The following is a 22,807-nucleotide window of genomic DNA, read 5'->3' as shown; positions in this document are numbered from 1 at the left end:
CTATAGATCAGCCATATTCATAATGAATCTATACGTGGTTTCAATAGCTCTAGCATGTTTGGGGGTGCACGTGGTGACCTTGGACCCTGAAAAGAAAACCAGCCATGAGGACTTCTGTAATTGATAAAAATGTTTTATCCATAGCATGTTTCGAGGCGTTCACCCTATCCTATATTAAACGATATGTAGATTTTATTCTCCCACATCTACTACGTGTTTTCAGCGCCCATTTGTTCCATTTAAATCTTCTCAATCACTGTGATCCATATACTTTTTTTCTTTTCATCTGAAGAATAAGGTGACATCCTTGAAATGCATCTTGTTTAGACTATATATGTTTTTTACTTACTGAAGTGCCAGGGTTTTTTCCAGTTTTATGCTGTTTTTAATTTGGATGTCTCGCTCTGGTCAGCATATTTCTAGCTATCTAAGACAGTCCTAGAGGCATCAGCTGCTGTCAAAGAGACAGACATGTGACTTACATGTTACTACAAGTTATTGTACCTTATCGTAATAACCAAAGGCGAGAGTCTCACACACTGTCTGAATTGCACATTCTTATAGTATCGCACTATGTGTTGCGGTGCTTCTTCATTTCCTCTAAAAGGCAGAAGACATGTTTGAGGGAGCTGGGTCCTCTCTATACAGTCAGATCTTTCCTCTCTCCAGTCTTGCCTTTTCTCCATGATAAGGCGCTTTCCAGTCTTATCTTCTCTCCAAGGTTAGGCCTTATCACTCTCCTCAGTCTGATCTCCCTCCATAGTCTTTCTCTTCTCCCACTACAGTATCATTCTCATGGTCAGGTTTCTTTTCTCTCCACAGTCTTGTCCTCTGTCCATGGTCAGGTCTGTTTTCTCTCCACTGTCTTGTCTTCTCTCCATGGTTAGGTTTCTTTTCTCTCCATAGTCTTGTCCTTTGTCCACTGTCACATGTATTCTCTCTTTTAGTCTCATTCTCACTCCATGGTCAGGTTCATTCTCTCTACACAGTTAGGGCCATTCTCTCTACAGTTACAGTCTCACCCTCTCTCCACAGTCAGGTCTGTTCTCTCTCTAGTCTTATCCTTGCTATATGGTCAGATCTGTTTTTCCTCCACAGTCCCATCCCCTCTCCACAGTCAGGTCTGTTCTCTCTCTAGTCTTATCCTTGCTATATGGTCAGATCTGTTTTTCCTCCACAGTCCCATCCCCTCTCCATGGGCAGGTCTGTTCTCTCTTCCCAGTCTTGTTATCTCTCCACGATTAAGTCTCTTCTTTCTTCACGGTTTCATCAATTGTCCATGGTCAGGGCTATTCTCTCTCCTTATAACAAAACAGTAACCGTCACTTCAAAACACAAAACAAGTGTGTACTTGGTGGTTTAATCACAGCAGGATCCTATCTACCCAAATAAATGTAGGCCATCAGCCCAGGAGAGGAATCACATTGGGTTAGGTCCCAGCAAAGAGAATTGCATTATCGCGGCTGCCGGGTACACATGAATTGGCCAATTTATGAGCTAAGTATTCTCGTTTCTTCTTATTTTCTAGTGCAGTAATGCAATTCAAATGTTATATACAGTGGGGAAAAAAAGTATTTAGTCAGCCACCAATTGTGCAAGTTCTTCCACTTAAAAAGATGAGAGAGGCCTGTAATTGACATCATAGGTAGACCACAACTATGAGAGTCAAAATGAGAAAACAAATCCATAAAATCAACTTGTCTGATTCGGCAAGATTTATTTTTCAAATTATGGTGGAAAATAAGTATTTGATCACCTAAAAACATGCAAGATTTCTGGCTGTCACAGACCTGTAACTTCATTTTTAAGAGGCTCCTCTGCCCTCCACTCATTACCTGTAGTAATGGCACCTGTTTGAACTTGTTATCAGTATAAAAGACACCTGTCCACAACCTCAAACAGTCACACTCCAAACGCCACTGTGGTGAAGAAGACTAAAGAACTGTCAAAGGACACTAGAAACAAAATTGTAGCCCTGTACCATGCTAGGAAATTTGAATCTGCAATAGGCAATTGGTGTGATGAAATCAACTGTGGGAGAAATAATAAGAAAATGGAAGACATACAAGACCACTGATAATTTCCCTTGATCTGGAGCTCGACGCAAGATCTCACCCCGTGGGGTCAAAGTGATCACAAGAACAGTGAGCAAAAATCCCAGAACCACACGGGGAGACCTAGTGAATGACCCGCATAGAGCTGGAACCACCGTAACAAAGGCTACCATCAGTAACACACTACGCCACCAGGGACTCAGATACTGCAGTGCCAGACGTGTCCCCCTGCTTAAGCCAGTACATGTCCGGGCCCCTCTGAAGTTTGCTAGAGAGCATTTCGATTATCCAGAAGAGTACTGGGAGAATGTCATATGGTCTGATGAAACCAAAGTAGAACTGTTTGGTAGAAACAAAACTCGTCGTGTTTGGAGGAGACAGAATGCTGAGTTGCATCCAAAGAACACCATACCTACTGTGAATTGTGTGGGTGGCAACATCATGCTTTGGGGCTGTTTCTCTGCAAAGGGACAAGGAAGACTGATCAGTGTTCCTGAAAGAATGTATCGTGAGATTTTGAGTGCATATCTCCTTCCATCAGCAAGGGCATTGTAGATGAAACATGGATGGGTCTTTCAGCATGATAATGATCCCAAGCACACCATCAGGGCAATGAAGGAGTGGCTTCGTAAGAATAAGTAACATAGTAACATAGTATTTAAGGTTGAAGGGAGACTTTAAGTCCATCTAGTTCAACCCATAACCTAAGAATATGAAGGTCCTGGAGTGGCCTAGCCAGTCTCCAGATCTCAACCCCATAGAAAACCTTTGAAGGGATTTGAAAGCCTATGTTGCCCAGCAACAGGCCCAAAACATCACTGCGCTAGAGGAGATGTGCATGGAGGAATGGGCCAACATACCACCAACAGTGTGTGCCTGCCAACCTTGTGAAGACTTACAGAAAATGTTTGACCTCTGTCATTGCCAAAAAAGGATATATAACAAAATATTGAGAGGAACTTTTGTTAATGACCAAACACTTATTTTCCACCATAATTTGCAAAACAAATCTTGCCATATCAAACAAGGTGATTTTCTGGATTTGTTTTCTCATTTTGACTCATAGTTGTGGTCTATCTATGATGTCAATTACAGGCCTCTCTCATCTTTTTAAGTGGGAGAATTTGCACAATTGGTGGCTGACTAAATACTTTTTTCCCCACTGTACAGTGAAGGAAATAATTATTGCTTGCTGATTTTGTAAGTTTGCCCACTGACAAAGACATGAACAGTCTATAATTGTAAGGGTACGTTAATTTTAACATTGAGAGATAGAATATCAAACATAACATCCAGTAAATCACATTGTATACATTATATAAATTTATTTTCATTTTGCAGTGAGAAATAATTATTTGATCCCTCTGGCAAGCAAGACTTAATACTTGGTGGCAAAACCCATGTTGGCAAACACAGCAGTCAGACGTTTTTTGTAGTTGATGATGAAGTTTGCGCTCATGTCAAGTGGAATTTTGGTCCACTCCTCTTTGCAGATCATCTCTAATCATTAAGATTTTTAGTCTGTCTCTTGGCAACTCGGAGCTTTAACTCCCTCCATAAGTTTTCTTTGTGATTAAGGTCTGGAGACTGGCTAGGCAACTCCATGACCTTAATGGGCTCCTTTTTGAGCCACTCCTTTGTTGCCTTGGATGTATGTTTTGGGTCACTGTCTTGCTGGAAGGCCAAGCTACGACCCGTTTTTAATGTCCTGGCGGAGGGAAGGAGGTTGTCACTCAGGATTTTACGGTACATGACTCTATCCATTCTCCCATTGATGCGGTGAAATAGTTCTGTGCCCTTAGCAGAGAAACATCCCCAAAACATAATGTTTCCACCTCCATGCTTGACAGTGGGGATTGTATTCTTTGGGTCATAGGCAGCATTTCTCTTCCTCCAAACACTGCGAGTTCAATTAATGCCAAAAAGCTCAATTTTTTCCTCATCTGACCACAGCACCTTCTCCCAATCACACAGAATCATCCAGGTGTTCATTGGCAAACTTCAGACGGGCCTCCACATATGCCTTCTTGAACAGGGGGACCTTGCTGGCACTGCAGGATTTTAAACCTCTACGGCGTAATGTGTTACCAATGGTTTTTTTTGGTGACTATGGTCCCAGCTGCCTTGAGATCATTAACAAGTTTTCCCATGTAGTTTTAGGCTGATCTCTCACCTTCCTCATGATCAAGGATACCCCATGAGGTGAGATTTTCCATGGTGCCCCAGATCAACGTCGATTGACAGTCATTTTGTCCATGCAGCAAGTAAGAGAGGAGTGGTACTCAGGACCTGTAGAAACGCTTGTGTGCGAAACGATTGTTGTCCTGCTCTTTGTTCCACTAACCACTATCATGGCCTGGATGCTTTAAAATTTCTGAAATAAAGTGAAATTTAAGGATGGTGAGTGCCACTCCTCTCTTACTTGCTGCATGGACATTTGTTTTGTTTATTCCATGAGTGGGTATCCAAGAGTCTAATTTGGGCAGCCAAAAAGTGGATTGGACATTTATACAGTAATTAGCCAAATAGAAGTTTTGCAGTGATGCGGATCATTTCATCTGAATTGGAATTCTGACAGTCATTTTGTATTTCTTACATTTTCTTACTATTGCACCAACAGTTGTCTCCTCCTCACCCAGCGTCTAATGTATGGTTTTATAGCCCAGTCCAGCTTTGTGCAGGTGTAGGGTTCGGGCCGGACTGGGGTAGAGGAGATGATGGAAGAGATAGGGAGACCAGCAGGGATGGGGGGTGACCCACTTCTTGACGCTGACAGACTGGAGACTGAGACAGTAATTGAGTTCAACAGGTCCATATTTATTCACCGCCTTTTTGACAACTTCCACACTTCACTACAGGACTTTCGCCCTTCCTTTTTTTCACAGAGCCGGATACCTTCACTTTCTTTGTCTCACTGTCGTGGCGTCCTTTGCGGCTCTTCCCACTGTGGCTGCCCTAGGCACTTTCACCACAGTACTTCACCATTCAAAGTACATCGTTACTTGTCACTCCCAGACCATCTCTGTCTGCCACTGCTGTCCTTTGGGCCACCCCCCATGACCGTCTCTCGTGTCAGATACTCTCTGAGGGCCCTCCGCTGCCTTTCACTTCACAGCAGACCCTCCTATCTAGTGAGCTCCCCTGGCTGACTCAAGCTTCTGGAATCTTCCCTCAGCCTTTATACTACTTGCCCTGGTAGCTGCGTCCACTATCACCTGACCGAGACCTCTGACCAATGACAGTGACCCCAAGCAGTTACACAACCACTTTCTTCTTCGCTCCCCACTGCCCTCTAATGGTCACTCTACAGCACGGCACTCATTTCCTCTTCATCTCAGTGCTTCCATTCCTACACTGAGCTATCCCTCTGCCTACCACTAAAGGCAGATCTCTCTCCGTCAGGTCCCCCTCCCTACATTCTCCCTTCCTTTGTCCATTGTCGTCCTTGACAATCTCGTCCTATCCTCCTTGGGGGCATGATACTAGGGACCTGACTCCTGTACCCCGGTCTGTCTACACTCTTACTGTCTTGAAGTCCTGTCCTCTTGACTAAGTCGTGGTCATCATACGTCACGTACCCGGTGTCATGATACCAGTGCTGGGTGACCGGCACTTCTGGGGTTAATGTTCTGATCTCAGTGCAGACTCTCACCTGCATACCTGGGACCTATTAGGATGGCCTCTCATTGGTTCTGGGGAGGCTTCTTATATCCTCAGGAAGATCCCATCCCCCGTCAGTTATACTTTCGCCCTTGGCATTGTGTGGTGACCCCTGAGTGTGTTTGTGCTGTGTTCTGGTTGCATGATTCCCTGTGTATGACTCGGTCTGCTCTCTGGATATTGCTTTGGATTCTGCCTGGTACCTTCTATGTCCATTTGGTTTTTGATCTCTGCTTGGCCCTGACTGTCCGTTCTGTCACATCCCTGGTACTTTACTGATATCTTGTGTATGACCTTTGGCTTTGTTTGACCTCCCGTCTGTTTATCCCTCCTGTACCTCGCTTGCCTGTATTGTGCCTGACCTCTGCTTTGTCCGACTCTGAGTTTTCTTCCTCCTCTGAAAGCAGGACGCTAAGCCCCGCCCCCTGGCAGTCACATGACCGTTCACATGACCATAGGTCCTGTGCCGGCTTTCTAATATTCTACATTCAGGTCCCGTGCATCTTTATTGTCCGGCTGTTCTTGTCCCCAGGGGTCCCTATGGTGCGGGTGAGTCCCTGCTTAGCGGAGGCTGTACGTCGGTGCTGTCAGGACCCTGACACCCGGGACCTGTTGGACACACATTTCACATTTTTTTTTTACCTTAACATTTCAAATTCACTACACACTTTTCCATATTTGCTGCAACATGTTTTTATCAAAACAGATTTTTTTTTCTTTTACCTCTCTCTTTTTTTTTTTAACACACTAAAACGAAATGTTAACCAGATAGGGATACTCCCCCTTTCCTTTGCCATGAGCACCTCCTCGTATGCGTCCCCGCTGTGTCAGGAGAGAGAAAAAAAAAAACATTTCTATTAACTTGGATGCAGAACTGTCCCATGAATTGCACAACGATGCATCAAATTCCTGGTAGTCCGGGTCATCACCTGAGGCCGGTGTTCCGCCAACTCAGCAAGGGACTCCACGGCCGTGAAGTCCCGGGATTTTTGGAGTGTCTCTGTGAGTCGCTTTTACGGGGGCACGTAGTCCTCAGGACAGGCAATCACCGCAACGGCGTAGTAGCCGCGGGGGCAGTACTCCTTATAGTAAGAGACTAAGTCTCCCTCCTGTAGAGCCCGGCCATGACGGATAGACGCCACGTTCAAATATACCTCTTCACCAGTGGCGAGGTCCCGGATGAATCCATACCCTTTTTCCCGTTTTGCGTGCACCAGCCTCCCGATGGAACGCGGAACCGCCATGCCAGCCTCTCCTTTTTGATGCAGCAGCCCCCAGATCTCCCGTTCCCTGGCCTTCTTTTTCTGGATGACCTCCGCAACCCAAGCGGAGGGTCCGGTATAGGCCGCAGAGTCCGGTGGGCGGGCCACGGTCGAGGGTGGGGCAGAAGTGGCCACAGGCTCCGGTGGTGAATTGGCCGCAGCCGTCTTTAGCGGTGAAGTTGGTGTGGCCGCGGGGGAGGCCGCAGCTGGACTCAAGGCGGCCACAGGCTCCGGCAAACCAACCGCAGGCAGGGCCGCAGATGAAGCAGCGACCGCGATTGCCGGTAAGTCAACCACTGCAGCTGATGGCCCGATCACAGCAGTGACCGGGAGTGAAACCGATGGAGCGACAGTCAGCTTGGCGGGGGCCCCGTCGTCATCCAGAGCGGGAAGTACTACAGCGTAAGGAGTCGGGCGGGGAGGCCGAGGGCCGATGTCAGGGCCCCGAGATCTATCTGCGACATGGAGCGTGGGGACGGGGTCTGCCTGGGGTGCCGCCGGTGGGGCCGGGGACACGCTCACCTTCCCAGCCGCCGCGGCCCCCAGCAGGTTTTCCCATCGCTCCTTTCCCGGCCATTGATTTTCACCCCACCATCCGGCAGGGCCGGCCTCCAGGCCCGACAGTTCCGCGGGGAGGCTCCCTGGGAAGGTCTCCCGAAGAGTCTCCAGGCATCCGATACCCCGACAGTTGCAACGTCTCATTCCGTCCGGGGTCCAGTGGCTGAATGGCGCCAAACAGCCGCAGCAGGTCTCTCCACCCGGGCCACTCCCAATCTTGGGTGGTGTGGCGGTGGGTTCTCCACCCATCTTCCAGGGTCCAACATGAGGGGGCAGTTCTCTCCAGATGAACACCACTCCCCCCAGGGGTGGATTTGATATAGCCCCGGGTCATCCAGTTTAGTTGTAAACGACTGTGTCTGTTTCTTTTGCTGGCAAATCACCACAGCCATTTTCAGTTCCAATACCTCTCCAGTTCCTCTGAAGGCCGGAACCGAGTCCCAAATTTGTAATCCACAACCAGGTAACTCAAGTCTTATTTTCCTCTGTCGCAGGCTTGCCACTGAAGTTGTAGTATTGGTGGCGGCTATCCTGCCGACTACGCCAAATGTAGGGTTCGGGCCGGACTGGGTAGAGGAGATGATGGAAGAGATAGGGAGACCAGCAGGGATGGGGGGTGACCCACTTCTTGACGCTGACAGACTGGAGACTGAGACAGAAATTGAGTTCAACAGGTCCGTATTTATTCACCGCCTTTTTGACGACTTCCACACTTCACTACAGGACTTTCACACTTCAATTTTTTCACAGACCCGGATACCTTCACTTTTTTTGTCTCACCATCGTGGCGTCCTTTGCGGCTCTTCCCACTGTGGCTGCCCTAGGCACTTTCACCAGAGTGCTTCACCATTCAAAGTACACCGTTACTTGTCACTCCCAGACCATCTCTGTCTGCCACTGCTGTCCTTTGGGCCACCCCCTGTGACCGTCTCTCCTGTCAGATACTCTCTGAGGGCCCTCCGCTGCCTTTCACTTCACAGCAGACCCTCCTATCTAGTGAGCTCCCCTGGCTGACTCAAGCTTCTGGAATCTTCCCTCAGCCTTTATACTACCTGCCCTGGTAGCTCCGCCCACTATCACCTGACCGAGACCTCTGACCAATGACGGTGACCTTGACCCCAGGCAGTTACATAACCACTTTCTTCTTCACTCCCCACTGCCCTCTAATGGTCACTCTACAGCACGGCATCCATTTCCTCTTCATCTCAGTGCTTCCATTCCTACACTGAGCTATCCCTCTGCCTACCACTAAAGGCAGATCTCTCTTCGTCAGGTCCCCCTCCCTACACAGGTCTATGATCTTGTTACCAACATCCTTAGTAAGCTCTTTGGTCTTGCCCATGTTGTCGAGGTTAGAGTCTGACTGATTAATTTTGTAGACAGGATTCTTTTATAAAGGTGACTATGTAAGACAGCTGTCTTTAAAGCAGGTAACGAGTTGATTAGAAGCGTCTAACTGGTCTGTAGGAGCCAGAACTCTTAATGGTTGGTAGGAGATCAAATACTTATTTCTCACTGCAAATTGCGAATAAATTTATATAATTTATACAATGTGATTTTCTGGATTTTATTTTTGATGTTCTATCTCTCAATGTTAAAGTTATCCTACCCTGAAAATTGTAGACTGTTCACGTCTTTGTCAGTGGGCAAACTTATAAAATCAGCAAGGGATCAAATAATTAGTTCCTTCACTGTATGTCATGTTTACATGCTATAGCGCTACAGAGCGCTACTTTATTTTTAGCAATTCTCTCTCCTTAGTCTTGTCCTCTCTTCATGGTCAGGTCTGTTCACTCGCTGCAGTCTTTTCCTCTCTCCATTGTCAGCTCTCTCCTCTCTCCATGTTCAGGTTTCTCTGCTCACCATGTTCAGGTCCCTTCTCTCTCCATGTTCAGGTCTCCTCTCTCCATAGTCTTATCCTCTCTTCATGTTCAGATTTGTTTTTCCTCCACAGTCTCATCCCCTCCATGTTCAGGTCTCTTTTCTCTCCACAGTCTCACCCTCTTTTCATGTGCAGGTTTGTTCTTCCTCCACAGTCTTGTCCTCTCCATGTCCAAGTCTCTTCTCTATCCATGTTCAGGTCTGTTCTCCTTCTGCAGTCTCATCCTCTTCATGTTCAGGTCTATTCTTTCTCCACAGTCTCATCCTCTCTTTGTGTTCAGGTCTGTTCTCCCTCCACAGTCTCGTCCTCTCCATGTTCAAGTCTCTTCTCTATCCATGTTCATGTCTCTTTTCTCTCCACAGTCTGATCATCTCCATGTTCAGGTCTCTTCTCTATCCATGTTCAGGTCTCTTTTCTCTCCATAGTCTCATCCTCTCTATGTTCAGGTCTCTTTTCTCTCCACAGTCTCATCTTCTCTTCATGTTCAGATCTGTTCTTCCTCCACAGTCTTGTCCTCACCATGTTCAGGTCTCTTCTCCTTCCACAGTCACATACTTTCTACATGGTCAGGTTTGTTCTTCCTCCACAGTTTTGTCCTCTCCATCTACAGGTTTCTTCTCTGTCCATATTCACATATGGTCTTCCTCCACAGTCTTGTCCTCTCCATGTTCAGGTCTCTTCTCTATCCATGTTCATGTCTCTTTTCTCTCCTTCGTCTCATCCTCTCCATGTTCAGGTCTCTTTTCTCTCCACAGTCTCATCTTCTCTTCATGTTCAGATCTGTTCTTCCTCCACAGTCTTGTCCTCACCATGTTCAAGTCTCTTCTCTATCCATGTTAAGGTCTGTTCTTCCTCCGCAGTCTCATCCTCTCCATGTTCAGGTCTCTTCTCTATCCATGTTCAGGTCTCTTTTCTCACCACAGTCTCATCCTCTCAATGTTCAGGTCTCTTTTCTCTCCACAGACTCATCATATCTTCATGTTAAGATCTGTTTATCTTCCTCCACAGTCTTGTCCTGTCCATGTTCAGGTCTCTTCTCCTTCCACAGTCACATACTTTCTACATGGTCAGGTTTGTTCTTCCTCCTTAGTTTTATCCTCTCCATCTTCAAGTTTCTTCTCTATCCATATTCACATACTGTATGTTCTCCCTCCGCAGTCTTGTCCTCTCCATGTTCAGGTCTCTTCTCTATCCATGTTCATGTCTCTTTTCTCTCCATCGTCTCATTCTCTCCATGTTCAGGTTTCTTTTCTCTCCACAGTCTCATCCTCTTTTCGTGTTCAGATCTGTTCTTCCTCCACAGTCTTGTCCTCTCAATGTTCAAGTCTCTTCTCTATCCATGTTCAGATCTGTTCTCCCTCAGCAGTCTCATCATCTCTATGTTCAGGTCTCTTCTCTATCCATATTCAGGTCTGTTGTCACTCCGCAGTCTCATCCTCTCAATGTTCAGGTCTCTTCTCTATCCATATTCAGGTCTGTTCTCCCAGTCTTGTCCTCTCCATGTTCAGGTCTCTTCTCTATCCACGTTCAGGTCTCTTTTCTCTCCACAAATGACAAAAAACTGACTTGCACATCCAGACAATTGTGAATAGGTGCATAACCAGGAGGAGCTACCTCCATATACAACATACAAAATAAGGTTGCACTCTATCATGCTAAGGCATGTCAATGTGGAATATGTGAAATTTGAATAGCAATACAGCTGTGGAGTATTAGGAAAAAATATGAGACACTTAGCATTTAATCTGGCCAAATTATATCTGCCCATCAACCATCGTCAAGTCTGATGGGTCCCTGACCTGTGTGAATACCTCTCTAAGGATGATGTCTGAATTCCTGGGTGAATATGGACACCTCTGTCAGCAATGCCTGCATTTATGGCATTTATTGGTAAGTAGGGACCTGCTGTAATTAAAATCACCACCCGGTGAAGGGCGGAGTGCTCGGTGAGTAAGCTAACATACAAATGACAAAAAACTGACTGGCACATCCACACTAGTGTGAATAGGTGCATAACCTAACCTAAAAATGTTCAGGTCTGTTCTCCCTCTGCAGTCTCATCCTCTCCATGTTCACGTCTCTTCTCTATCCATATTCACATCTGTTCTCCCTCCGCAGTCTCATCCTCTCCAGCTTCAGGTCTCTGCTTTCTCCATAGTCTCATCCTCTCTTCGTGTTCAGGTCTCCCTCCACAGTCTCATTCTCTCCATGTTCAGGTCTCTTCTATATCCATTTTCAGGTCTCTTTTCTCTCCACAGTCTCATCTCATCATGTCTTCATGTTAAGATCTGTTCTTCCTCCACAGTCTTGTCCTCTCCATGCTCTGGTCTCTTCTCTATCCATGTTAAGGTCTGTTCTCCCTTTGCAGTCTCATCCTCTCCATGTTGAGGTCTCTTCTCCTTCCACAGTCTCATACTTTCTACATGGTCAGGTTTGTTTTTCCACATTTTCCTTGCACAGGAAACTAAACATGTCTTAGAAGAAACATGAGCATGAGGCAGGGAGAAGGAATTAAGAATGTTCTATAGTGATATTATTGGTTTAATATGTTCATTTCCATTTCAGAGATAAAGGCACAATCAAATGAAAATATAACACCACCCAACTCAACAACACCAATGGTAGATCAAAGTACAATAGAAACAACCACCACTGCTACCACTCCTTCCAATACCACGGAATCTACCACTAAAGCTGTCAATACCACAGAACCTACCACCACTGCTACCATGCCTTCCAATATCACAGAATCTACCACTAAAGGTGTCAATGCTACAGAACCCACCACCACTGCTACCACTCCTTCCAATATCACAGAATCTACCACTAAAGGTGTCAATACCACAGAACCAACCACCACTGCTACTACTCCTCACAATACCACAGAATCCACCACCACTGCTACCACTCATTCCAATACCACAGAACCCACCAACACTGCTACCACTCCTTCCAATACCACGCAATCTACCACTAAAGAAGTCAATACCACAGAACCCACCACCACTGTTACCACGCCTTCCAATACCACAGAATCTACCACTAAAGGTGTCAATACCACAGAACCAACCACCACTGCTACCACTCCTTCCAATATCACAGAATCTACCACAAAAGGTGTCAATACCACAGAACCCACGACCACTGCTACCACTCCTTCCAATTCCACAGAACCCACGACCACTGCTACCACTCCTTCCAATACCACAGAACCCACGACCACTGCTACCTCTCCTTCCAATACCACAGAACCCACCAACACTGCTACCACTCCTTCCAATACCACGCAATCTACCACTAAAAGTGTCAATACCACAGAACCCACCACAACTGCTACCATGCTTTACAATACCACAGAATCTACCACTAAAGGTGTCAATACCACAGAACCTACCACCACTGCTACTACTCCTTCCAATATCACAGAACCCACCACCACTGCTACCACTCCTTCCAATACCACGGAATCTACCACTAAAGGTGTCAATACCACAGAACCCACCACCACTGCTACCACGTCTTACAATACCACAGAATCTACCACTAAAGATGTCAATACCACAGAACCCACCACCACTGCTACTACTCCTTCCAATACCACAGAACCCACCACCATTGCTACCACTCCTTCCAATATCACGGAATCTACCACTAAAGGTGTCAATACCACAGAACCCACCACCACTGCTACCACACCTACCAATACCACAGAATCAACCACTAAAGGTGTCAATACCACAGAACCCACCACCACTGCTACCACTCCTTCCAGTACCACAGAATCTACCACTAAAGGAGTCAATACCACAGAACCCACCACCACTGCTACCACACCTACCAATACCACAGAATCAAGCACTAAAGGTGTCAATACCACAGAACCCACAACAACAATGATACCTATACCTACCACGGTATCTACTCAACCAGCTATTACAAATGTGTACGTACAAATGAGAATTACCAATATCGTTTATTCAATCCTCCTGAATGACCCCACATCTGCAGAATTTAAGAATTTGGAGACCAGCATTAAAACAATGGTAAGCAGCCTGCGTTCTCCAGGAATGATGCGTTGCAGAGTTGGACAATTTTCTCACTATTATACTGAATTCTGACACTTTTGCCTCTTGCAGTTCAATGATGTCTATAACTGCTCTACCTGCTCCACCAGAAACACTTATGCCGGAGTCACCATCCTTCGCTTCAGGTGAGTATATTTGGGGCTTGATCTCCAATGTAGGTTATCAGCTACAGTGTGGTGGACATTGTGTTATCAGTGGCCGCTGCTGCACATTGCTGCTCCTTTTTCTGTTTTTTGCTTCGGTCTCATGTCATTGGTCATATCCTCCCATCAGCGCTGGGTCTGTGATCGCCAACACCAGGGTTGAATTTACAGGATCTCAGACTGCAGAAGGAGCTAATGCCATCCTAGGTGAAGCATTGTCCACCAATTCAAATGAGATTAATGGACTCAGAATCACTGACTTGCAAGGTGAGATTCCTGGTCCACAGGCAGGTGTGTTACATACCATTCTCGGAGGCAGGTATACCATTATACAAGTATAATATGACATTGTGACGTGACCATGATTTTCCTTTTTACAGTCAGTACCAATCCAACCTCATCTGAAGGCTCTTCAGCCCCAGTCCCAGGATGGGGCATAGCTCTGCTGGTTCTGGCCGCCATCATTCTGCTGCATGTCATTATTTTCCTGATTATCATGGTGAGTACAATCCCTCAATTTTCAACATTTAACTTTAATTGTTATTGAGGAAGGGGGATGCAGTGACCTATGAAGAGTGTTGGCTCGATTCAATCCATGTAATGATCTGTGAATGACTTCAGTCCTTGTGTCCTGGTTCTCCAGAGGTTCTTCTGTCACTTGTGTCCTGCTAACTCTGATTGTCTTCTCCTCAGACTGTCATGTTGTGCAGAAGGAGGTCTACAGGATACATGGATGTGTTTGCGACTCGTGGTTCCTACCACTCCATGAATGACTATACATCCTACCAAACACATGGACGATATGTGGCCCCAACCAAACATGACGTAAGTGCTCTTGCTACTCATGGCTTGAGCTCTTCATTGCACATGACTGGGCTGATGTAATGTGTAGTAGACATTTTAACCAGAGTCTCTAGAGATTGAACTGATGCCCAAAATTGTTTAGAACCCCAAAGAAGGTTGTGCTGTTTAGAGGTGCAGTTGTTCTAGTTCCTATAAAAGAAGTTCTTACTACTTCATTACATGGCTCCTCTTGGGGTTTGTAGCTCAACATCAGCGGTGACTGCACTCAGGTCATCACTTCTTAGGGCCTATGGCTCTATAAATAGAGGTAACTTCTCCCTGGATTGGTGGCTCCATTTATAAAGATGGATCCTCTCAAGGTTTTTGGCTCCATCTATACAGGTGACTCTTTTCAGGGTTTGTGGCTACATTTATAAAAACAGTTCTTCTCAGGGCCCGTGGTTCCATTTTCAGAAATGACTCCTCTCAGGACTTGCAATTAAATTTACAAAGAGAGATCTTCTGAGGGTTGGTGGCTCCAGTTATACAAGAATCTCCTCTCAGATTTTATAGTTCAATTGATATAGGTGGATTTATCTAGCAGCTTTATCTATAGAGGTAGCTCCTCCTAGGGTTGTTGGCTTCATCTATTGGGGTGGTTCCTGTCAGGGTTGGTGTCTTCATCTATAGAGGTAGCTTTTCTCAGGGTTGGTGAATTCATCTATAGTGGTAGCTCCTCTCAGGGTTGTTGGCTTCATCTATTGGGGTGGTTCCTGTCATGGTTGGTATCTTCATCTATAGAGGTAGCTTTTCTCAGGGTTGCTCGCTTCATCTATAGAGGTAGCTCCTCTTGGGGTTGGTGGCTTGATCTATAGAGATATCTCCTATCAGGGTTGGTGGCTCCTCTCTGAATTTGTGGCTCAATCTAGAGGTGGCTCTTTTTAGGGCTTGTGGCTTAATTTATGGAAACTGCTCCTCTCAGGGTTTGTGGTTGTATTTATTGAGTAATCTTCCTGGGTTGGCGGCTCCAGTTATAGAATAAACTCCTCTTGGAGCACATGGTTCAGTCAATAGAGGTAGCTTAACTTGGGGCTTGTGGCCTCTTTCCTTTTGTGATGTAGCTTCACACCTTTTTGCTATGAACATTTCTTCGCTTGTTGCACCTGGTTAAAAATGTACTTTTCGGCTCGATGCCCGGTAGACATGTGAATGGAGCAGGTGACATTAAGGGAAGCAGCCGATGCTTTACGGGAGGTTTATGCATTAAGTATCCTATTCACCCCTGTGTTGGTCGCAGTTACTGTATAAACACAGTATCGAGCCCTGAACATTGTGGGACAGGGATATTGTGGGTAATGGAATATTGTAGCAAAAGTCTAAGTCTCAGCTGTAAGTGGAACAACCTTGACGTGTTTTAAGCTGTCTAATGCCTCTCCTTCCTCTTCTTTCTCCTCCCTTGTCGGCCTCCTTCAGGATTCCTTTCTCTTTCTTCATCTTTAACCCTTTCACTATGCTTCCTACTTTACTTGCTCCTCTTTATCATTTGCTGGCTCTTACTTCTCCCCCCATTTTTTATCGTTCCTCATTTACTTTCTTATCATATTCCGCTTTCTTTTACTCTTCAATGTCTCCTCTTCCTCCTTTTATTCCTTTTCCAATACCTTGCTTCATGTTATTCCTCCTCCATTTCTTTCTCTTTTTATTGTTCCTCTTCCTTCTTTTGTCCCACTTACACCTTCTCTTCCTTCTGGCTCCAATCTTCTACATCTTGCTCTTATTTCTTCCCCACTTTTTCTTCTTTGTCCTCCTCATCTTCTTTTCATTTCATTCCTACCTTAAGCTCTTGTTCGCTTCCCATACCTCTTTCTCCTCCATTTTGTCATCCTCCCCATCTTTTCCCTTCCCTTTCTTTCATCTCCTCTTTCTCTTATTCTTATTTTCCTTTCATCTTCTCTTCCTCAGTTTCCTCCTCATCTTTCTTCTTTCTCTTGTAACTCTCTATGTAACTCCCTCCTTGTATCCTCCTTCTTCCTTTTCTTCTTCCTCTTCTGCTTCCTTTTCCTTCTCTGTGCCTTTGTCCTTCTCTTCCTTTTCCTCTTCCTCCTTGTTGTCTCTTCTTGTTCCTATTTTTCTTCCTCTTCTTCTTCATCCAAGTATTTCTCCTCCTTCTCCCTTCCTATTCCATTTCCCATTCCTCTTGTTGCTCTTCTTTCCTCCTGTTCCTTTTCCTCTTCTTCTTCCTCTGGCCATCTGCACTGATGTAACATCTAACATACTCCGACATCATGGTGTTTGAAGAGAAGATTGTAATCTTCATCATCTGCTTGTTGCTTGGCTTATTGCTTGACATATTCTCCTACCCTGATCATTCTACTACACATTTTCACCTCTTCCATTATAGTCACGGCTCCAAATATGCCTGCAGGTCACATTTCTCTTGTCCTTGACAGCTGTGTGACTGGTGCCAGCAGGAAGCCTCTCACAGAACATTGCACCACGTAGTGCAGTCACATGTTCACATAATAAATCAGAGACAGGTGGCACCACCATCATCCATGGTGCACCTGAAACCTGACCAACTGACCCAGCAGCCCTTCTCCCCTGCAGTGACATCAACAGCCCTTTTCCCCTGCAGTGACACCAGCAGCCCTTCTCCCAGCAGTTTAACCAGCAGCCCCTCTCCCCCACAGTGACACCAGCAGCCCCTCTCCCCTGAAGTAACAGTGCCAGCAGCCCCTCCCTTCTGGTGACACCAATAGCCCCTTTACCCTGTAATGATGCCAGCGGCCCCTCTGCTACAGTAACACCAGCAGCGCCTCTCACTTCTGGTGGCAACAGTAGCCCCTCTCTCCTGCGGTGACACCAAGAGCCGCTCTTACCTGTGGTGACACCAGCAGCCGCTTCTCCTACAGTGACACCAGCAGCCCCTATCCCTTCTGGTGATAACAGCAGTCCCTCTCCCCTGCAGTGACACCAGCAGCCCCACTCCCCTGCAGTGACACCAGAAGCCCCTCTCCCTTCTGGTGTCACCAGCAGCCGCTCTCCCCTGCAGTGACACCAAGAGCCGCTCTCCCCTGCAGTGACACCAGCAGCCCCACTCCCCTGCAGTGACACCAGAAGCCCCTCTCCCTTCTGGTGACACCAGCAGCCGCTCTCCCCTGCAGTGACACCAAGAGCCGCTCTCCCCTGCAGTGACACCAGTAGCCACACTCTCCTGCGGTGACACCAGCAGTCCCTCTCCCTTCTGGTGACACCAGCAGCCCCTCTCCCCTGCAGTGATACCAGCAGACCCTCTTCCCTGCAGTGACACCAGCATCCACTCTCCCTTCTGGTGACACCTGCAGCCCCTCTCCCCTGCGTTGACACCAGCAGAAACTCTCCTTTGCGGTGACACCAGCAGCCCCTCTCCCCTGTGGTGACACCAGCAGCCGTTCTCCCCTGCGGTAATACCAGCAGGCCCTCTCCCTTCTGGTGGCACCAGTAGCCCCTTTCCCCTGCAGTGACACCAGCAGCCCCTCTCCCCTGCAGTGATATCAGCAGACCCTCTTCCCTGCAGTGACACCAGCAGACCCTCTCCTTTCTGGTGGCACCACCATCCCCTCACCCTTCTGGTGACACCAGCATCCACTCTCCCTTCTGGTGACACCTGCAGCCCCTCTCCCCTGCGTTGACACCAGCAGAAACTCTCCCTTGCGGTGACACCAGCAGCCCCTCTCCCCTGTGGTGACACCAGCAGCCGTTCTCCCCTGCGGTAATACCAGCAGGCCCTCTCCCTTCTGGTGGCACCAGCAGCCCCTCTCCCCTGCGGTGACACCAGCAGCTCCTCTCCCCTGAGGTGACTTCAGCAGCCATTCTCCTCTGTGGTGACACCTGCAGCAGCTCTCCCTTCTACTGCATAGTTTCGCTATTAATGTTTGGTGAGAAATGTGATGTTTATAGTACAGTGGGGAAAAAAAGTATTTAGTCAGTCAGCAATAGTGCAAGTTCCACCACTTAAAAAGATGAGAGGCGTCTGTAATTTACATCATAGGTAGACCTCAACTATGGGAGACAAACTGAGAAAAAAAAATCCAGAAAATCACATTGTCTGTTTTTTTTTCATTTTATTTGCATATTATGGTGGAAAATAAGTATTTGGTCAGAAACAAAATTTCATCTCAATACTTTGTGATATATCCTTTGTTGGCAATGACAGAGGTCAAACGTTTTCTGTAAGTCTTCACAAGGTTGCCACACACTGTTGTTGGTATGTTGGCCCATTCCTACATGCAGATCTCCTCTAGAGCAGTGATGTTTTTGGCTTTTCGCTTGGCAACACGGACTTTCAACTCCCTCCAAAGGTTTTCTATAGGGTTGAGATCTGGAGACTGGCTAGGCCACTCCAGGACCTTGAAATGCTTCTTACGAAGCCACTCCTTTGTTGCCCTGGCGGTGTGCTTTGGATCATTGTCATGTTGAAAGACCCAGCCACGTTTCATCTTCAATGCCCTTGCTGATGGAAGGAGGTTTGCACTCAAAATCTCACGATACATGGCCCCATTCATTCTTTCATGTACCCGGATCAGTCGTCCTGGCCCCTTTGCAGAGAAACAGCCCCAAAGCATGATGTTTCCACCACCATGCTTTACAGTTGGTATGGTGTTTGATGGATGCAACTCAGTATTCTTTTTCCTCCAAACACGACAAGTTGTGTTTCTACCAAACAGTTCCAGTTTGGTTTCATCAGACCATAGGACATTCTCCCAAAACTCCTCTGGATCATCCAAATGCTCTCTAGCAAACTTCAGATGGGCCCGGACATGTACAGGCTTAAGCAGTGGGACACGTCTGGCACTGCAGAATCTGAGTCCATGGTGGCGTAGTGTGTTACTTATGGTAGGCCTTGTTACATTGGTCCCAGCTCTCTGCAGTTCATTCACTAGGTCCCCCCGCGTGGTTCTGGGATTTTTGCTCACCGTTCTTGTGATTATTCTGACCCCACGGGGTGGGATTTTGCGTGGAGTACCAGATCGAGGGAGATTATCAGTGGTCTTGTATGTCTTCCATTTTCTAATTATTGCTCCCACAGTTGATTTCTTCACTCCAAGCTGGTTGGCTATTGCAGATTCAGTCTTCCCAGCCTGGTGCAGGGCTACAATTTTGTTTCTGGTGTCCTTTGACAGCTCTTTGGTCTTCACCATAGTGGAGTTTGGAGTCAGACTGTTTGAGGGTGTGCACAGGTGTCTTTTTATACTGATAACAAGTTTAAACAGGTGCCATTACTACAGGTAATGAGTGGAGGAAAGAGGAGACTCTTAAAGAAGAAGTTACAGGTCTGTGAGAGCCAGAAATCTTGATTGCTTGTTTCTGACCAAATACTTATTTTCCACCATAATATGCAAATAAAATGAAAAAAAAACAGACAATGTGATTTTCTGGATTTTTTTTCTCAGTTTGTCTCCCATAGTTGAGGTCTACCTATGATGTAAATTACAGACGCCTCTCATCTTTTTAAATGGTGGAACTTGCACTATTGCTGACTGACTAAATACTTTTTTTCCCCACTGTATGGTAGAACATCCGGTACCAGGAGAGTTTTGGCATATCATATCCGGTGATGTATTTGTCTGGTGTAGATTGGCCACGCAGAAGAGAGTTACTATATTGAACAAATAGAATTTGTTACAGCTTGTGTAACATTTGGTTATGCAAGAATTGTTTTTTCCAAACAAGACATAAGCTAGGGAAGATTTCAGCTAAGACAGAAGCCTGTTAACCTGTGGACTGAGTGGACGCCCGTGACACCACAGTGTGGATCCCAGGAATTTCTCTGTCTTCGCCGTTCTGCTTCTCATGGTTGATGTTTCTGGACAGATGATGTTGCTATTCTTGGTGAAGTTTTTCTTATGTAGTAGTGTGTAATAAAAGTACTTTACCTTTGTGATTTATATTATGCAAAAGTGTACCCAATATTACACTATTTCCTGTTTTCTGTATTTATTTAATTATTTTAATAAAATTAATCACCTTCTTTAAAGCAGTATCCGACCAGTTTAAATACTTGGCAAAACACACCTGCGTTTGCTCTCCCCTACAGTCACACCAGCAGTTGCTCTCCCTTGCAGTGACACCAGCAGCTGCTCTCCCCTGCGGTGACACCAGCAGCCCCTCTCCCTTCTGGTGACACCAGCAGCCCTCTTTTTCTTGTGGGCACAGCAGACCATCTCCCTTGTGGTTGCACCAGCAGCCCCTCTCCCTTTTAGTGATACTAGCAGCCCCTCTCCTCTTTGGTGACAACAGCAGCCATACTCCCCTGCAGTGATACCAGCAGCCCCTCTCCCTTCAGGTGACACCAGCTGCCGCTCTCCCCTGCAGTGACACCAAGAGCCGCTCTTCCAAGCGGTGACACCAGAAACCCCTCTCCCTCCTGGTGACACCAGCAGCCCCTCTCCCTTCTGGTGGCACCAGAATCTCTTCTTTATAATCCCCTCTGCAGACCGATAAACCAGACATGGTTGGGTTCTAGCTATTCCCGTTATTCTCAGGCCTTGACCATTTATAAAGAGGGCAGAAAATCCAGAAAATCAAAGTTAGAACAGTAGTCCCCCACACCTTGTTGAGCAAAATTACATCATATATTTTATAGCTTATTAGATTTGGTCACTGGGGCCAGGCCTCGAAGGGAGGGCTGACTGCCAGGCGTCAGGAGATCTTGTATTGAATCTTTCCATGGATATCCTGCCAGTGGTACAGATCCAGTCTGGACCATTATGTGGTGTATGAGCTAGTGGTTGAAGAGGTTGAGTCATTTGGGGTCACTTTTTTCTGGGGTAATTCTTGGCACCATCTGACCCCACAAAGCTTTGTCACATATGATGCAAGTGTTTTTGCTCAGATCTGAAAAGCTGGTGGTGACTGGATCTCTAAGGGGAGGTGAAAACAGAGACATGTCCTCCAGGGTTAATCATTACCACCTTGACTTACATGAACTTCCATATGCAAATAGTGACAAAAAGCCTCCCTTGTCCACAGCTGGTGGCACCTGCTACTCCTGGGCACCTGAGACATTTGACTGGGTACAGTGCACACAATTGCACCAAATCCACCCCCCACCTTGAGTCTCCAGGAGTCACTTTGATTTCCTGCACACTTATGTCTTGAATCTTATTGTCCTCTTAAGTCAATTCCTTCCATTGTTCTGGGGTATTTATCAGATTCTTCCTGTAACCGAACACGCTCCGTGGTCACATCTTCATTCTTCTTCTTAAGCCTCTTATTGCTGGAGACTTTTCATATCCTGCACCTTGAGGAGCCTCAGATCTTACATTAACCCTTTTTCTTTCTCTCTCTTCAGCCTTCAGGTAATGGGACTAAAAACCTGTACTCGTACTCCAATCAAGGCCTAGAGACCAATGACTTGTGAGCTGCACCACAAAACTATGGGATCAGGCCAGAGCTCCGGGGTAGGGGCCATGGACCCTGACCACAGACTTGTTATGGACATGGCGCTTAAATGGACAAGTGAAGAATCCATTGTTGTATCTGTGCATCATATTTCCATATAATTGTATCTCTGTCGTGATATCTTCACCTCATGGCATTGTATTGTGTCATTCCCTAATCCTCTTATCTCCACACCATTGTATCCTGTGGCATTGGGCCATATGCCAAGGTCTTCTTATCAGCAGTTCAAAGGAGCTCACAGTTGGAAACCATTGTCCTTCCACCATTATGCACAGCTTGCCTGATGACATTGCTCCTGCCCCTGCTCACCAACCAGAATTTTTCTTCTCTTAATGAACAATTCATCACATACTGATGACATTACCAGGGCTTCAGATGTTACATGGTATCTGGCCATATACAGATGTGGATTCAATCCAGACATTTGCTGTGAGCGGACAATAACTACAATCACAGCAATCTGCACCATCACCCCCATATAAAAAAGACAATCATGGACACTGGAAAAACATCAACTTCAGTGCTGCACTCCCTATGAGACAGGAGGTTTAAAAGTGTAAACCGCCATGTTCATGGTCTTCAAACAGGAGTAAAGGAGGAAGCCATCAAATTTCATATTATTGTATAGAAAGGAGTGTACGGTTGTTATTGAGTGCACTGTACAGTCATTTAGAGCACTGTACGGTTGATATATAAAGAATTTACACTGACTGTATGGTTGTTTTTGAGTGTACTATATGATGTATATATGTATGTATATAATATGAAGAAAGCGCACGGTTGTTATTTAGACGACTGTACAGGTTTTAGAGGACTGTACGTTTGTAAGATATGGAGAGGGGACTGTACCATTATTAAATATGTAGGGAGAGACGACTCGGTTGTGAGAGATGAAGAGTAACGTATAGTTGTTATTTACGGGACTGTATGGTTGTAT

The 22,807-nt window shown here is 46.2% G+C and overlaps 1 protein-coding gene across 1 annotated transcript in view; it reads left to right on the top strand.

Annotated features, from left to right (window-relative positions):
- The window catches only part of MUC1 (mucin 1, cell surface associated), a 35,149-nt gene extending 12,604 nt beyond the window's left edge, over positions 1 to 22,545 (top strand). Inside the window, exons 2-7 of the mRNA XM_073552366.1 lie at positions 11,982 to 13,459; positions 13,553 to 13,626; positions 13,775 to 13,911; positions 14,025 to 14,143; positions 14,338 to 14,469; positions 21,761 to 22,545. Coding sequence (XP_073408467.1) covers positions 11,982 to 13,459; positions 13,553 to 13,626; positions 13,775 to 13,911; positions 14,025 to 14,143; positions 14,338 to 14,469; positions 21,761 to 21,829 — 2,009 coding nt within the window. The 3' untranslated portion in view covers positions 21,830 to 22,545. The remainder of the gene's footprint in view (positions 1 to 11,981; positions 13,460 to 13,552; positions 13,627 to 13,774; positions 13,912 to 14,024; positions 14,144 to 14,337; positions 14,470 to 21,760) is intronic.
- The last annotated feature ends 262 nt before the right edge of the window (positions 22,546 to 22,807 follow it).

Source organism: Dendrobates tinctorius, unplaced genomic scaffold, assembly GCF_039654945.1.
Source record: "Dendrobates tinctorius isolate UK_male_01 unplaced genomic scaffold, ASM3965494v1 ptg000189l, whole genome shotgun sequence".
Classification (NCBI taxonomy): Eukaryota; Metazoa; Chordata; class Amphibia; order Anura; family Dendrobatidae; genus Dendrobates; species Dendrobates tinctorius.
This window is presented reverse-complemented; position numbering and strand designations above follow the sequence as displayed.